Genomic DNA, 15,230 nt, shown 5'->3' with positions numbered 1-15,230 from the left:
ACTATCAATAGAAAAGTGTTGTCGTCCAAAGCTTTTACCCCTTTGCTTCCACCAATCTCCTAATATATGACAAATATTTATATAATTTTTTTGAAATGGTAAATTTTTATTTTTAGACCGTGATTTTTAATTTCAATCTTACAATAGGTGTAACTTTTAGACTTAAATATAATATGTGTAAATATATTTAAAGTTAATATATTTTGATAATTTTTATATTCTATTTTTAAGAATAATTTTTTATTTGAAAATATATTTTATATCTATTTTCTTATAACATAAAAATGAAAAATATAATTTTTTTTATGTTTATATAAGCTCAAACAGTAATAAAATATGATAACTCACTAGCGGAAGGAATGAAAATTTTACATAACTCAGAAAGAACTATGTAAAATTCAAGCTCCATGGTGCCAATTCTTTTTTATTTAAAAATATTTGATAAAATGAATGTCTTTATCTCCTAGCCTTATCTACATTTAATGAACCAATACAAATAAACAAACTCCCTTCCTGCAAACTTAATTATGCATTGCCACTAAATCCTTAACTTGTTTTTTCTTTTTCAAATCTAACCATCAAGCTCGCAATGAAACATGGGTATCGCCAATGAATCTAGGTCGCCAAAAATAATATCATCATCCTCAGTGTAGCTGCTAGAGTCTTGACAATCAAAGTATGTTTGAATATAATCCGGAAAGCTCCGACGAGGTACGTTAGGTTCCGGCGGCGTTGATGGACATGCAGCCTCCGATGTCCTATCTAACATTTCCTTAATTTTTGATGATTTCAGCAAATGCCCTAGTGCCGATGATGCTGAGCTACTGCTGCCATTGCTATTGCTGTCGTTTAGTCGCGTTTCACTTGTACAGTAAGTTTGAGATTGGATGGAAATCTCTAACTTCGTGTCATGATTAGGACTCGGGGTTGAATTAGTGTCACCATTAAAGTTTTGTTGAGGGTTTGAAGAGTTATTGGAATCACTTTGGTCATTTGGATGTAACCAATCGATATAACGACTTAGGTCAAAATTCGTAACCGCATTGAGTCCTCTGTATTCTATAGCAGCCATGTCATATGCCATCGCTGCTTCTTCTTGTGTTGCTGAAAAATAAACAAATATCAACATTACAGAAAGAATTATAACAAATTATGACACATAATAATATATTTTTAAAAATAAATAATTATTTATTACACTTTATAGTATAATGAATTATATTAAAACACATCATCAATAAATTAATAAATAAATAAAATATATATATAATGACTAGATGTTTTAGCAATTGGCGAATTATAGCTGACTAACAACATATCAACTTATATTAAATATGAAAGTTTTAAAGAAAAAGTAAGAGTAATTTAGGGATAAAAATGGTATAGATGATGAAATTTGATAACCAAACCTGCAGAGTGATGTGAAATGTTTAGAAAAGAAGACACGAACCAACTAAAACCATCTAAATTAATTAATGTATATAATAAAGGAGAACTAAATATGCATGCAGATATGGGTGGAGAGTTGGAGATTTAGTTGAATTGACTTTTTCAAATCTTAAATAGCTCAGTAGGCGAGGCTGTTGAAGTTTGGTAAACAATATCTCAACCAACTGGATTTTATTACAATTCATTCTCATCGTTTTCCTTTTACACACATATAACCATGTATTTTGATTTTATAACGTAAAGCCTCCTACTAATTTATTTGGCAATTTAGAAAGCAATTAACTAATAAAAAATTACCATATGTCCCAAGATAGAGATACTTGTTGCCAAATACTCTGCCAATCCGAGCTTCCCATCTTCCATTGTGGTGGTGCCTACAAAATTAAGTTTTTTTTTTTTTTAAGTTTTAAATGGCCATAATAATAAACCCCACAAATTTAAATTTTAAATCTAATTCTATGAGTTAGGATCAAACCTGGCTACGCCTCTATATTTTGAGACCCCACGAGCAAATCCACTGCTTTTCCTTTAAATATTAAATATAAATGAATTAAAAATTCTAATTATTTTATATATATATATATATATGTTCTCTAAACGATAAAGTTTTGATTAATGGTATTCTTTACACTATTCTTTTTTTTTTTTTTTGAAGTATTACCTCCTCAAAGATCCAATGTATTCTTCTTTTGATTGACTCTCCATTTCCTTGAGTTCTTTTTCATAAGTGGATAACTACAACAGAATTAGTAAACCAAAAGTGAATTATCTTTTGCCCAAAAAAGAAACATATAAAGCCTGTGTATATAAGAAGAAAAATCCAACATTGAAATGAACATACTGGGAAATTAAGGACAGTATCTTGTCCCCAGTACTTCAATGCAGCCAAGTCATATGCATGAGCAGCCGCTTCTTCATCCGCATAAGCACCTAATCAAATATCAATACATCGAAAAAAATGAATTCCATCAAATTCTGATACAGGCAAAAATCAATGGATTCTACAATTTCGACATAGCTATTGACAATGACAAGTGTATTAAACAGGGTGAGGGGAAAAAGAAAGATCATCAAGGTGATCAAAACTCACCTAAATACACTGCATTAATTTCAGTTTCGATCTCGTCATCAAGCCAAACCAACCATGAAATTTACAGAATTCAATTTGAACTATTAGTTTGATTGTATAAAGAAAAACAAAGGAAAATTGGGTGAGGAAGAAGGATAGTTATTATTATTACCTTGTCTTCCTTTTTTGTTCTGCGATTCATTCCAGCAATTCTTATCCCACAAATGAGCTTCAAATCTCCCTGTCCATCGGTGCCTGATTAATGAAACCATCGAGAAATCAAAACAGAATGCCAAGAAAAAACAAAACAAAAGAAAAAGCAAAAATAAAATTAGAATTGAGACTGTCCGTATATATTGAATGAACAAAATCGCCAAGAAAGATCACCAATCCCTTATAACTATATATGTATATGTATGAATAATTACCTAGTAACGCCTCGATAGGTGGAGCTACGTTGGGGAGGAGAGTGACGGGGAACAGTTTTACGAGTGCGCTTGAGTTTGGTTGTAGGTTGTGCAGCAGTTTTTTCATTATCCGAACCGTTCTTCTGGTTTTGATGTGAGATTTTCGCCATCAAAAAACTAAAAACAGAAAAAGCTGAGGTCAAGAGTAACAAACACACACCCTCACTCTGAAAACCTTAAGAATGGGTGGGGCAAAAGAATGAGAATACGATTTCAAAGGATCCAGGACAAAACAAAGGTTGAGGTCTTTGTTTGAGGGGAAAAAAAAAATAGAAGGGGAGAGAGAGTGTTGATACAAGGATGTGTTGGCCGTCTTGAAGCGGTTTTTTCTCTACTCTCTTTTTGCTTCGGTTTGAAGTTATGCTCTCCGAGATAAATAATATCATCATTTTATTTTTAATTTTATTTTTTGACTGAGATTGATTGACACTGCTACTTTAGCTTGCTTTGACTATTTGATTTTGTGTGATTATCCATATTTATATATTTAGACTTATTTGATTACAATCAGTTTAAAGATTTAATTTGAGTTAACTGATCATTTCTTTTTTAAAAAAAAAACCTTAATATCTGAAATGATTTAGAATTTTTGAACAATGCATCAAATTGTGTTTAATTCACATTTTGACCTCTAAGTCCTCAGTTGAAATTAGTCTTTGTTTAACATTTCTCTCCCAGCATTTTTTAAAAATATAAAATTCATTAAAAAATATTATCTGCACTCGTTCACATAAATTAATTAGTGCAACATTTTTATTATTATCTTCAAGCTTTTCTTATATATTAATAAATTTAATCTTCCATTAAATAAATCAGTTATGAATGGAAACATACTGCTTCATTAATAATCATATTTTTTAATCGACATTTCTATTTATGTAAAGTATTATCTTTATAAGTGAACTATAATGGAAAGGGACACAAACTTTTAGGGACTTAAAGTGGAATTTGACTGTTGCTCATGGGCATTTGCTTCCTGTTTTCCAATGCGTATAAAACCTTTTTTCTCTCAAAAGAAACATACGGTTTATTCCAATAATTTCAAAAAAAAATGGAATTTATAATAAATAAATAATAGCCAGAACTCAAGATCACGATTTTTCCTTGTATACAGAAAAAATATATAGATGACGCATGATTCACGAGCAAGAATTTTGGTTTTCATTACTAAGAATGAAAGTGGCATATCAAATACGTCTTTCCTTTTTGTATTTTCTCTTTCGAAGTATTTTCAAAAAGCGAAATCTATACAAGAACTTAAAAGTTACCTTCTTAATTACCTTCTTTGGTATTTTCAGGTGAAAGTCATTTAAAAAAAAAAAAACTGTGTTTTTAACTTTTTATTCTGTTCGAGTGGAAATTATTACAAAGTTTTTTTGTGTTGAAAACATAATGATTCGTTTTTATGTTGAATTCTAACATGGTTTGTAATTGAGTTGTGTTAATGTTATTTGCGTAATTAGTTTGTTTTATATAAATCTTTGACATATTGATATATACAATTTTGTGCATATCATTTTTGTATTGTATTTGCACAGTTTATTAAAGTGATTCAATTTAAAATTAAATTGTGTGCTTATATCATTATATTGTTTCTCAATCAAGCTCCTGTTTATAAAAATTGTTATCATGTTTCAGTTTAGAAAATACTTTATGGATCTTTGCATTATTTGTTGTAATGATTCTAGAGAAAATATATGTTTCTTTTCATGTTGGCATTTTTTTATTTAAAAGTTAATCAATTTATGTAAAATTTTATACATTAATAATTTGTTTCAGATGGACTTGGATATATTTGGATATTTATATAATTTTCATTTTTTAACTATAAAATGTGTTTTGATTTTATAGGATTATTTTTAGATTTTTATGTCACGTACTCATGTTTAAATTTCATTTCATATCTTACTAATTAGTGGTTAATTTTAACTTCAATATTTATTACACAAGTAATATGTCTTATATTATAACTATTAAATGTTTATTTAAAAAAAATCGATTTTTGGTTTTGCGCATCTTTTTCTAACTACGTGAAATAAATAACTAAATAAATAAACTTGCATTTTTTCTTCTATTTCTTTTATTGCTGAGAGTGGCGGATCCTAAAACTATTATTATTATTATTTTCTTATAGAACAACATAACTTATCACAGTTACTAAATCCCAATAAACTTTGAAAGTTTCTCTAATATACTATTAATTAATGGGACTTTTCAATTTCACAACGGAATTAGAGAGTTATAATAATATCTCTTGTTAGGTTATATATATTTAAAAATCAATAGGTCGATATAATAAATAAACGAATTCTATAAAAAATATTATAATAAATACAATAAAAAATTAACTGATTTATGAAGTATTGTATAAAGTAAATTTCCATAAAATCAATAAGCTCATTAAATTATAAGTTTATCAATTTATAAATAAATGTTAAAGAACAGACGTAAAAATAACTATTCTAGAATAAATCTAAAACATCTAGAACCTCGAGAAAAAAAAAAACTTTAGTATTTACATATGCAAAATAAGTAGCAATTATACATTGAAGATATATTTTCTTTTATTGGTATGATATATATGAAAAATAAAAGGTTCTTCTACACTACATTGTTAAAAGATATTATTTAGTTTTTTTTTGGCTTAGTTAAAAATTTTAACTTTGACTCTTGAAATTATATATATTTATTTTGGTCCCATTCAAAAGATTCCAAACCTTGTCCTTATCTGTAAAACGTGAAGATGAAAAAAAAATTCATTTTAAACCCACATCTTATGATTTTGTTTTTCAAAAGAAGGCTGCTTATTATAAACATTTAAATCTATCTCTAATTTCATTAGTAAGAAAATAGGGAATTATGATTTGCAGTGTGATGCATGCATGGTGAGTTGCATGTGTTAAAGACCAAATGACATCTATGAGAGCTGCCCAGTTAAACCAACAATTTTTGCTGTTAGGAGTTGAAGGTTGAAAATTGAAAACGCTACGCATGCGGTGTTAATTAATGAAATGGAAATTCTTAGGTAGGTAGCGTACATCTACTTTTTCTTGTTAAATTAAATGCCCACAAAGGTTAGATATCATAATTTCTGTATCCACCTATTTTATATTTGAATAAATTCTAATGGGTTAATAATTCATTCTTTCAAAATATATATATATATATTAATAATTCATATTATATAAAATTTAAAACATTGATATATTATATTGTGTTTAATATTTTCCGTCAAATCATATTTTTATTATCACGTTTTAATGGTTTGTCCATCTATCAGCTACAATATTTAGTTATTCAAAATTAATATTGATATGTAAATTCTTTTTTACCGACCTTATGTATTTCTTAAATATAATTATTCATTCTTTATTTTCATGTAAAGAGTAAATAAAGAAACTGGAACTAAACAGGAAATTGTAAACTCAATCTCTACTCATGAATTTAATTTTTTTTAAAAGAAAGAAAGAAAAGGAACGTATAAAATCGACATTAAATATAATAAATCTAATTTATTGGTGTATCACGTTTGATGGCTAAGAAACTTGATTGATAATAATTAAAGTGAAAAAAAGGAAATTAGGGGAGAAGCATTTGGGTAAGTGAATTAATTAAAGAAAAGGAAACATCAGTGTTGTAATTTGGTAGCTGTTGCCAAGCCTGAGCCATTTATTTAATTTTGGGCGTGCTTTTTATTTATTTTCAAAGTATGGGTCTGCATTTTTGCTTTTGTAAGTTGTGAGGCATGCAAATTGCAAGCTAACGTTGCCTAGTTGTTGGGGTGTTTTTTTTTTTTTTCTTTCAGATAAACGTTGCGTCGTTTTATTTGTTGAATTGGTTTTCATAAGGTCGTTGGTTTATGGTTGTCGGTAGCGATATATGTGGTCAGGAGGATGGGTTGGGCCGTGAATGGATAGCAATAGTTCGTTATAACTATTAAAACAATATTTTAATATTAATATTAATATTTATATATTATGATTAAATTTAAATAAAACTATTATTATTTTTATTAAAATAATAGTTTGAGCATGGATGGCGATTACTTCAGCATGGGAAGAATGGTGACTGCTTAGCAAAGTGGGAGTTGAATTCATCGACATAAGGAAGAAATTAATCCAAATTAAACAAAACAATTAGAGAGAAACATGACATTGCTAGATATTATTTAACGTTTAGTACGATAGAAAATGATCATTTTCTTAATAATTTAATGAGTTGAAAAGTGATCCTAACATTTGAAATGTCAAATTTAATTTACTTTTTTGAATTTTTTATTAGAGTTACTTTTTTATAAATATATTAATGTAATTCTCATTATAAAATATGTGAAATTATAAAATTAAAAAATATTAAGATAAGATTAACTTATTGATTTAGGATACCATTTGTCTTACTCCATTTTCTCTATTACTTCAATAAATTCTTCTAAGTATTATATATACATAATTTTTTAAAATTTATTCCAAAATAAGTTATATATATATTACTTACATTCAAGAAAGATATGTAGGACAATTTTCCTTTTAATTAACATTATAAATTAAGAAAAATAAAATAACAATTAATATTTATTATTAAATATTTGGTAAAAATAATTAAATCCATGAACATTATTTTTATTTAATATGAGTAAATTCATAAATTATCATTGTATTCTTAATAAACTAATTTTTTTAAGATTTTAATTAATACCTTCCTAGTAAGTCGTACTTATATTCCAAAAAAGTTACATTCCCTTGGAATTATAACATGCAAAAGCACCGAATGCTACCTTAGTAATAAATGGAGTACGTAGAATTAGGATTCGAGCTATGATTCTTAAAAACCTGAAGCATCATCATCCAAGCTTGTTTACATAGCTTGTCACTTTCTTACAAAAAATGGTCAATTTTTTTTTAACTAGGAAAGACACTTCGGTTCAGAGGTTGAACTAGGAGCAAAATGTTGGGGGATTCTTCAATTACATAGTGCAACAAAGCTTTGAATCAACTGAAGCCAAGCATATACAAAATGCTTGGTAACCTGTTAGTGGATACCTGAAATCCATAACATACTTGTGTCTATCCACTCTTCCAAGCTGAAGAATTGTTTGCCTTCCGTTCTCCTAGAAAACCAATTCCAGAGTTAAATTTATATAAGTTTCCCATCACATGCATGCATATTTTGCATGTATCCCTGCGTTAAGTCATTTTGCAAGTGTTTGTGTACAAATGTATTTGCAGTATATACATAGCTAATAGTAGTGTTTAAAAACGTTATGATACCTCCAATGTCAGCTGAAAATTCTTTACTGAGCTTTGAATTCTGAGTCCAGCAGCCCTTCCCCTTTCTCTGAAGTCTAATTCGTATTGTTTCAACATCTGACTCAACAGAAAGCAATAACAGGGTTAGACAGAAACCCAAGTCCGAAACCTCAGTTTTCTATGATGAGAAATACAGGTTTACACACTCTTACTTTGTTGTAACGAGGAATCCTTGAGAACAACTTGTGGATTTTGTCCATTTTCTCCTCCCAGTCCTTAGGTAGTCCATTAATGTGTTGCATCTACATAAAAAAAGCAAAGAGATTTATCTATCTTATTTTCTCTTTTAACTCCATAGTAATAGAGTATCCAAAATAACACAGGGGAAATAAACACCCCGTCAAGGATGATCGAGAAAGTGAATCCTTTGAGCTACCTGAGCCACATTCTTGAGCTGCATTGATTGGTGCTTAGGTATATATGCCTTCATGCTTCGGTAACTCCCGGTCCATGTCGCTATGGTTGGCATGAACCTAAAGAAGTAAATAAAATCAAAAGGGAGAGAATGAAAAGGAAATGAACTTAGACAGAGATGGGATGTTAGGGTTACCTTACAACACCTAAGAGAGGATTAGATTGTTTGTTTGATGACTTGGTTCGACCATTCTGCAACCAAGCAAGTTATTAACCAATTGAAGCAAGGATTGTTTCCTATATTTGATGGCCATTTTATAGAAGGTTTAACCTTTTAGAGATCAAACCTGATTCCATATATGGTATTTTGATCCAAGGAGGTTAGCCGTCATGAGTCCAACGCAACTATCATCAGAATTAGACAGTATTCCTTTGGTAGTCTGAGCTATGGCATACACTGATTTCCCATTCCGTCGTTTGTGATGAGCCACCGCTAGCTTCCGATCCTGTCGTCCTTTACCTTCCTGTCGTGTTGAAATTCCAAATAGATCAAATGTAAAAGAGTATTGGTAAATGCGTCTTGCACAATCTGAACTAAAGAATTAGTGCAGCTCATTATATGTTTCATTACATAAAAATGAAAGGATTCTAAGTGGTGATCCAGATGATCTTACAGAAAAAAACTGAAAAAGGTTACCAGGGTTCTTAACAAGTCAAAAGAGATCTTACATTGGTATAAAGTGAATACAGAGTGCCGCCATGGAACCCATCAGGTAAGGGTTCTTTCACAATAACGCAAGTACATCTTCCTATGTCCAGTGGCAACGGCCTGCACAACAAAGCCCTAAAACAAAAGCCACCAAATACAACACATCAATAAAAAGGGTACACAAAACATCTTTCCCAGTTTAAACAAGCTTCTCCTCTTTGTACATGTAACTAAATATCAACTAGACTTGAAACTTTAACCATCCAACATATTATAAGTGATTAGAAAAACTTGTTAGAAACACATGACATGAATTAGCAGCAAAAGCAGTAGGCTATGTTCAGAGACTGACCTATTGGGCAATGTAGACCAAGAAGAAGCCGGGGCGGCTTCGGAATCCGAGTAATCCCAAATATTCAAAGAAGCAGAATTGTCTGAATCTATGGGGTCCCATAACTTGCACCCAAAAGCCTTGTCAGGTTCATTCATTTGCATACAGAACTGAAGGGACGATTCTTTCAAGACCTTCCCTGTGGAGAGAGACTTGTAACTTGTAACTTCTTTGGAAGCATCGAAAGTACCAATAGTGGACAGCGATTTCAAATGGGTAGTAGTCTTTTTAGCAACTTCAGAAGAAGAAGACCCATTATTTGTTGAAGGAGCTGCATTTTCTTTGCCAGCACCAAAGACAACATTTTCCTTGTTGTCTGAAAATGATGCAGGGTTCCCTTCACTGCAGCTGCGGTTGTGTTTGAGGTCAATGAGAGGATTAACATACGGAGCATTGCATGATTCTTGGCGTTGAACTAAAGGATCCTTCAACTCACCCATTGTTGTTTGAGAACGGAGGACCAGATTTAGAACTCTGGGTTTTGGTCAGCTTGCTTGAGAGCCAGTCCTTTGTTTGAGAAATGAAGGTTTCAAACTGAATTGAAAGGAAAGGGTTTTGAATTTGAAAAAAGAAAAAGGTATAGGGAAATGTGTGGAATTTGAGATGCGCAGTTTGGTAAAGGTTAACGGTAACTGTTTAAAGCTCGTTGTCCCTTTGTGTATGGAGGGATTACGGTGGAAATTAAGAAAGACAACCGGTTCTTAATTACTGATTATTTGGGTTGACTATTTTGTTTACATGGACAAGAAGCGGGAACAGAGTTTTGAAACTTTTAAATATAAAAAATGTAAGGAAATATTCGGATGGACTGAATCAATTACTCCATTTTTTGGTCTATTTTACCAATTTATGATTCCAAATAAATAATTCTTTTGAAATTCTAAAAAGGAAATATGATTTTTATGGTTAAGGGCCTATAATAGCTATTGGGTTTTGAATGTTAAATGGGGTCACTTTTTGGTTGCCATTTCAAGAGTTCTGGATGAACAGGGACTGCGAGATGTAACTGTTCACTACTTCATTAAATTCTATGCTAGGCATAATCCACAGGAGCAATCAGGTATGGAAAATATTTTAAACTCTCTACTTTTACCTAGACAAAAATATTAACATCAAATAGAGGGAAAAAAAAACCAATTTTATAAAATACAACGAATAATAATATTTTTATTATAATATATTTACTAGTGTAATGAGTAATAACCATCTACATTTATTTTATATTTGTTCAGTGTTTTTGTTGTGTGCCCTCATGATGAGAGGAATCAAGTATTTATAAAAGACGGTTACTATTTATCGAAATGACATTCTAGGTAGGTTTCATATAAGTCAATATGTATATTTCTCTAGATTTAACACATTTATCATATCACATATTTGACTTCGCACTCTCAATCTACAAACTCCCAGTAACATGCATGTAAACCTAGTTCGTAAGCTCTCTCCATGAGCCCTTAATGTCTCTAACTTATGAGACCCAGATTCTTCTGCATGGGTCGATAGTTTAAGATTATGTCTAGATTTCGAATTAGTAATAAGAATTATCATAACAAATTGAAACAATTGAACTTATTTAGAATTAGAATAATCTTTGAGTTATGAGTACACCTAAGTCCACTAAAAAATTATTGCCATTAAAAGAGACTATAGAACCTAAAGTTCTGCTGGTTGCTAAATTATTATTTTGACACATAAAATGAATTTTAGTTTAAATTTATTTAAAATCGGATAGCTGAGTTCAAGAACTTTTGTCCAAGATCAAATTTCCTGGGCCAAGCAAGTAGCCCGGTCCAGAGATCCGACATGGTTTGTTGGGGAGGCTTTTTGTCTGGCCATAAGCACACTAGCACCCGGGGCTGATTCTTACCTCCCGAATTTCATACTTCGGATAGAATTCAGGAAGCGATAAGGCCACCCCATGAATCGAGTGGTTCTCTTCTTCTTTCTTGTCGCTTATCACTCAATAAACAAAAGCCACAAAGCACCCATGCCTCTAAGCCCACCACCAAACCAACCAACCAACCCACCGTCATGGCCACACTCTCTACCTCTTCTCTCCTTTGGATCCATTCGCCCAAACCTATTTTTCCTAAATTCGCTCTTTTCACTGCTACACGCTTTTTCACTCCAAAGAAGTCCACCTCCATTGTTATGGCTGCTCCCCCTACGACTACTGCTACCGAGGTGGTGCCAGCAATTATTGTTGGTGGTGGAAGAGTGGGAAAGGCATTGCAAGATATGGGCAAGGGAGATGATTTGCTGGTGAAGAGAGGTGAAGCTGTACCTATTGATTTTGAAGGTCCTATATTGGTTTGTACTAGGAATGATGATCTTGAGGCTGTGCTTGAGGCTACTCCTAAATCTCGTTGGAACGGTACCTCTGCCTCAATCATACCTGCTCTTTGCTCATTTTGGTTAATTTAAAATGGTTTCATCTTTTGTTATGTTTTTGATTAATTGTCTATGGATGATTATGAGGAATCCCCTTTTTATATTCCTTATAAACAGTTGCTTCAATGGAGTTTGGAGCTTTATGTGGAAATTTAATAATGCTCTGTTCCTTGTTGGTCTTTCAAGTTTCAATGAACTTTTTTAAAGCAAGTGGATGAAAATTGAGTATCATTACATAGTTGACTTACGTTGTTATTCGTGCTTATTTCCTCCGTAATTTATGTACTAATGCCATGTTTATTCGTTCTCATTTGACTTCCAGTTTTTTTTATTCAATTCAAAATTATTTGATCAACCACTGGGTGTTGATGATCTATAGCAGATTTGGTTTTTTTCCAGAATGGCATGCTGGAGCCATGGCTTCAAAGCAAAGGTCTTAATGATGCAGAGCAGGTGCTGGCATATTTTGCTGTAGCGAAGCTTGGAGAACCTCCTATCGATGGCAAGACTGACACAAATCCTGAAGGTCTAACTGCAGCATATGGGATATGGGCATCTGCTATAGCTACCAGATTAAATGCTGGAGGCCTCTCTTGCAAGGTAAAAGATATATTTTTTCTATTATCCTATTTTACTGTCTGACACAGTTATACCTTCTTCTTTTCTTTTTCTTTTTTAAAGTTTTTCAATGTATTTGGAGCATCATTTCCATAGCTATGTCGAAATTTGTGTCGAACTCAGGTATTAGACACAAACATACAAGCCCGGGTAACATGAGTCTTATCCTCCAAAAGGTGCACTACTGGCTAATGAACATTTTCTTCATGTCAAGTTCATGCTCAAACATTTTTTTTTTGGCCAAAGGGTATTATTTTTGGTAGGAATGGAGAAAAGCAAGGAAAGAAAAAAAAAGGAAAAAGAGGAAGGAAATTTAGGGGTAAAGTTCAAAATAAAATTATTAATTTAAGTGAAATGAAAGAGTGTTTTCCTCCCGCCTTTGGAAGGAAGGGAAATACGCAACACCCATAGATACAAGAAAGGGACTGAAATTTTCTGACATTCATATAGATGGAGGCATGGTGAAAGAGGAAGTTGGGCAATAATTGAATCATTATTTGATTTGGCCAATTGATTATTGTTCTTGTGGGATTGTTTCCTTATTGGTGATTAAGAGTGTTCATGTCATGGTGGATGGTTCTACTAACTAGTGGATTAAAGCAGTATAAAGTTGTAAGTTTAGAGATCACATTGGAGAAATAAATTGACTTTAGAGATCACATTGGAGAAATAAATTGACTATTGAGAGCAAGCCTTAAGTGCCACTAACAAATTTTATTCTGTATTTTCTTCGGGTTTGTCTGACCAGGTTCTTGACAAAGAAGCATTTCAGAAGCAGATGTTGGAGAAGCTCATATGGATTTGTGCATTCATGCTTGTTGGAGCTCGTCATCCTGGGGCAACTGTAGGCGTTGTAGAGAAGGAATACCGCTCTGAGGTGCAGCTTTCTTTTCAGTAGCATATAGTTGGATCATTAATTTTGTGGAAGTGCACACCATTCCCATTTTATTTCCTAAAAATAAAATCTCAAACGAAAATATCGTTTCAATCGTTTTAGAACTGGCAAAACTATGGCATGAGGTGAATAGATACAGAAATATTGTTATTTAAACTATTTGTTCTTCAAATCTCTCAGCCTTGCTGATTATGTATCTATAAGTTGACCGTAAGACCTGAAATCTAAGTTTACAGGTGTCAAGCCTCATTGCAGAGCTCGCATCTGCTGCTGCAGCGGAGAAAGGTATAACATTTGAAGAAGCTATGGAGGATAGGCTATGTGCTTATTCTCGAGCTGTGGCCCACTTCCCAACAGCAGTTAAAGAGGTAAAAAACTGCAGGTCACGATATAGGAATATACTTTATGAATATCATAATTTGTGCTTTCCTTTCTAAGACATTATTGTTCATATTCATACAGTTCAAGTGGAGGAATGGATGGTTCTACTCAATCTCTGAGAAGGCAGTTGTGGAGGGAAAACCAGATCCATGCCCTCTGCATACAGCATGGCTCAAAGAGCTAAATGTTGTGTAGGAGATGAACTCTCATACTTGTAAGGGTAATCATCGATCGTAGTTTTGCTTCTACGAGCCGTATAATCAGAATATGACTTGTTTTGCGAATTTAACTTGTTTTTGCATGTCAAGAGAACCTTTATATATTATATACAAATCTACAGAGCTTTTAATCAAAGCTTTCTCCAGTCTCTTGACTCCCTCACCATCTCTTCATTTCTTTAATAGAAGATTCTTTTCATTGCTTTTTTGGTTAATCTGCTTAACTTGTCACTGGGGAAACTACTTAATTTTACACTAATTCCTCATGTATATACATACATACATACATACATACGTACGTACATGTTGATCCCGTTAATAGTTAAGAGTAAACAACATATAAAATCACATATGTTGAACTTGTACACAACACATGAATATGCATTATTGATGTTCCCTTTTTACATTTTTATTTCACGGTTTAATTATAGCTTTTAAAATTCGATAAATAGTTTAATGTAATGTAATTAATAAATAAACATAAATCATATAGAAAAAAAGAAACTCATTTTTTGCTTTTAAATAACAATTTTATAAACAATTTAATAATAGTAATACAATTTAAGTGTCAAGTTGTAAATATAAATAATTTATATTTAATCTAAAAATTATTTGGTATTATTAGAATTTAATAAAAAAAACATAATGATAATGTTTGAGATTATATTTTTAAAAGTAAAAAGCACGAAAATTTTTATTATCAATACTTTGTCTTTTAGATTGTTTTATCTATACTTTAGTAAATGTATCGGTAACTCAAGATTATACATTACCCTTCTAAAACTCTTTGTTTGAAATTTGGTAATAAATCAAAGCATTTTAAAATTTATTTTTGAGTTTTGTAACACTTTGAAAATAAACATCATTAAATTATTTAATTAATTTATTAAAAATTCTTAATAATTTATTATATCAAAAATTTCAAAAAATAAAATTACATGTTTCTTTCTATCATTGATGGATTTAACTCATGCGAGAAAAA

At 31.3% G+C, this 15,230-nt stretch overlaps 3 protein-coding genes across 4 annotated transcripts; 1 reads left to right on the top strand and 2 right to left on the bottom strand.

Moving 5' to 3' along the window:
• Positions 1–335: 335 nt before the first annotated feature.
• LOC108451875 (AP2-like ethylene-responsive transcription factor At1g16060) lies at positions 336–3,377 on the bottom strand. The gene is made up of 8 exons (XM_017749573.2): positions 2,947–3,377; positions 2,691–2,773; positions 2,540–2,548; positions 2,291–2,379; positions 2,111–2,184; positions 1,925–1,975; positions 1,747–1,823; positions 336–1,104 (listed from the first exon to the last, which is right to left on the bottom strand). Exons 1-8 carry the CDS (start codon positions 3,093–3,095, stop codon positions 572–574), a joined length of 1,065 nt encoding a protein of 354 aa, XP_017605062.1. The 5' UTR covers positions 3,096–3,377; the 3' UTR covers positions 336–571.
• Positions 3,378–7,776: 4,399 nt separating this feature from the next.
• LOC108452137 (tubby-like protein 8) lies at positions 7,777–10,493 on the bottom strand. The gene is made up of 8 exons (XM_017749891.2): positions 9,707–10,493; positions 9,375–9,489; positions 8,993–9,169; positions 8,842–8,897; positions 8,668–8,764; positions 8,444–8,533; positions 8,253–8,348; positions 7,777–8,092 (listed from the first exon to the last, which is right to left on the bottom strand). The coding sequence occupies exons 1-8, from the start codon at positions 10,183–10,185 to the stop codon at positions 7,949–7,951; spliced, it is 1,254 nt and encodes a 417-aa protein (XP_017605380.1). The 5' UTR covers positions 10,186–10,493; the 3' UTR covers positions 7,777–7,948.
• Positions 10,494–11,692: 1,199 nt separating this feature from the next.
• Positions 11,693–14,384, top strand: LOC108450236 (uncharacterized). Of its 2 annotated transcripts, none has more exons than XM_017747769.2 (5): positions 11,693–12,119; positions 12,519–12,736; positions 13,503–13,631; positions 13,886–14,017; positions 14,112–14,384. In XM_017747769.2, the coding sequence occupies exons 1-5, from the start codon at positions 11,777–11,779 to the stop codon at positions 14,223–14,225; spliced, it is 936 nt and encodes a 311-aa protein (XP_017603258.1). In that variant the 5' UTR covers positions 11,693–11,776; the 3' UTR covers positions 14,226–14,384. The 2 variants fall into 2 exon arrangements, with proteins under 2 accessions (XP_017603258.1, XP_017603259.1); XM_017747770.2 differs by having other exon boundaries at positions 11,870–12,119; positions 12,536–12,736.
• The last annotated feature ends 846 nt before the right edge of the window (positions 14,385–15,230 follow it).

The sequence above is a fragment of the Gossypium arboreum genome, chromosome 5 (assembly GCF_025698485.1).
Source record: "Gossypium arboreum isolate Shixiya-1 chromosome 5, ASM2569848v2, whole genome shotgun sequence".
Taxonomy (NCBI): Eukaryota; Viridiplantae; Streptophyta; class Magnoliopsida; order Malvales; family Malvaceae; genus Gossypium; species Gossypium arboreum.
Note: the sequence above shows the minus strand (reverse complement) of the source record. Positions and strands in the feature narration are given on the sequence as shown.

Bases quoted from the DNA above. Each gene is read 5' to 3' on its own strand.
- LOC108451875 (XM_017749573.2), bottom strand. From the start codon at position 3,095: ATGGCGAAAATCTCACATCAAAACCAGAAGAACGGTTCGGATAATGAA. The intron at 2,774-2,946 runs GTAATTATTCAT...TTCATTAATCAG, and splicing joins ACCTATCGAGGCGTTACTAG to GCACCGATGGACAGGGAGAT. The intron at 2,185-2,290 runs GTATGTTCATTT...ATTCTGTTGTAG, and splicing joins ATACTGTCCTTAATTTCCCA to TTATCCACTTATGAAAAAGA.
- LOC108452137 (XM_017749891.2), bottom strand. From the start codon at position 10,185: ATGGGTGAGTTGAAGGATCCTTTAGTTCAACGCCAAGAATCATGCAAT. The intron at 8,765-8,841 runs GTAACCCTAACA...TTACTTCTTTAG, and splicing joins CCTCTCTTAGGTGTTGTAAG to GTTCATGCCAACCATAGCGA. The intron at 8,093-8,252 runs GTATCATAACGT...TTGGTTTTCTAG, and splicing joins ATTTTCAGCTGACATTGGAG to GAGAACGGAAGGCAAACAAT.
- LOC108450236 (XM_017747769.2), top strand. From the start codon at position 11,777: ATGGCCACACTCTCTACCTCTTCTCTCCTTTGGATCCATTCGCCCAAA. The intron at 12,737-13,502 runs GTAAAAGATATA...TTGTCTGACCAG, and splicing joins CTGGAGGCCTCTCTTGCAAG to GTTCTTGACAAAGAAGCATT. The intron at 14,018-14,111 runs GTAAAAAACTGC...ATATTCATACAG, and splicing joins TCCCAACAGCAGTTAAAGAG to TTCAAGTGGAGGAATGGATG.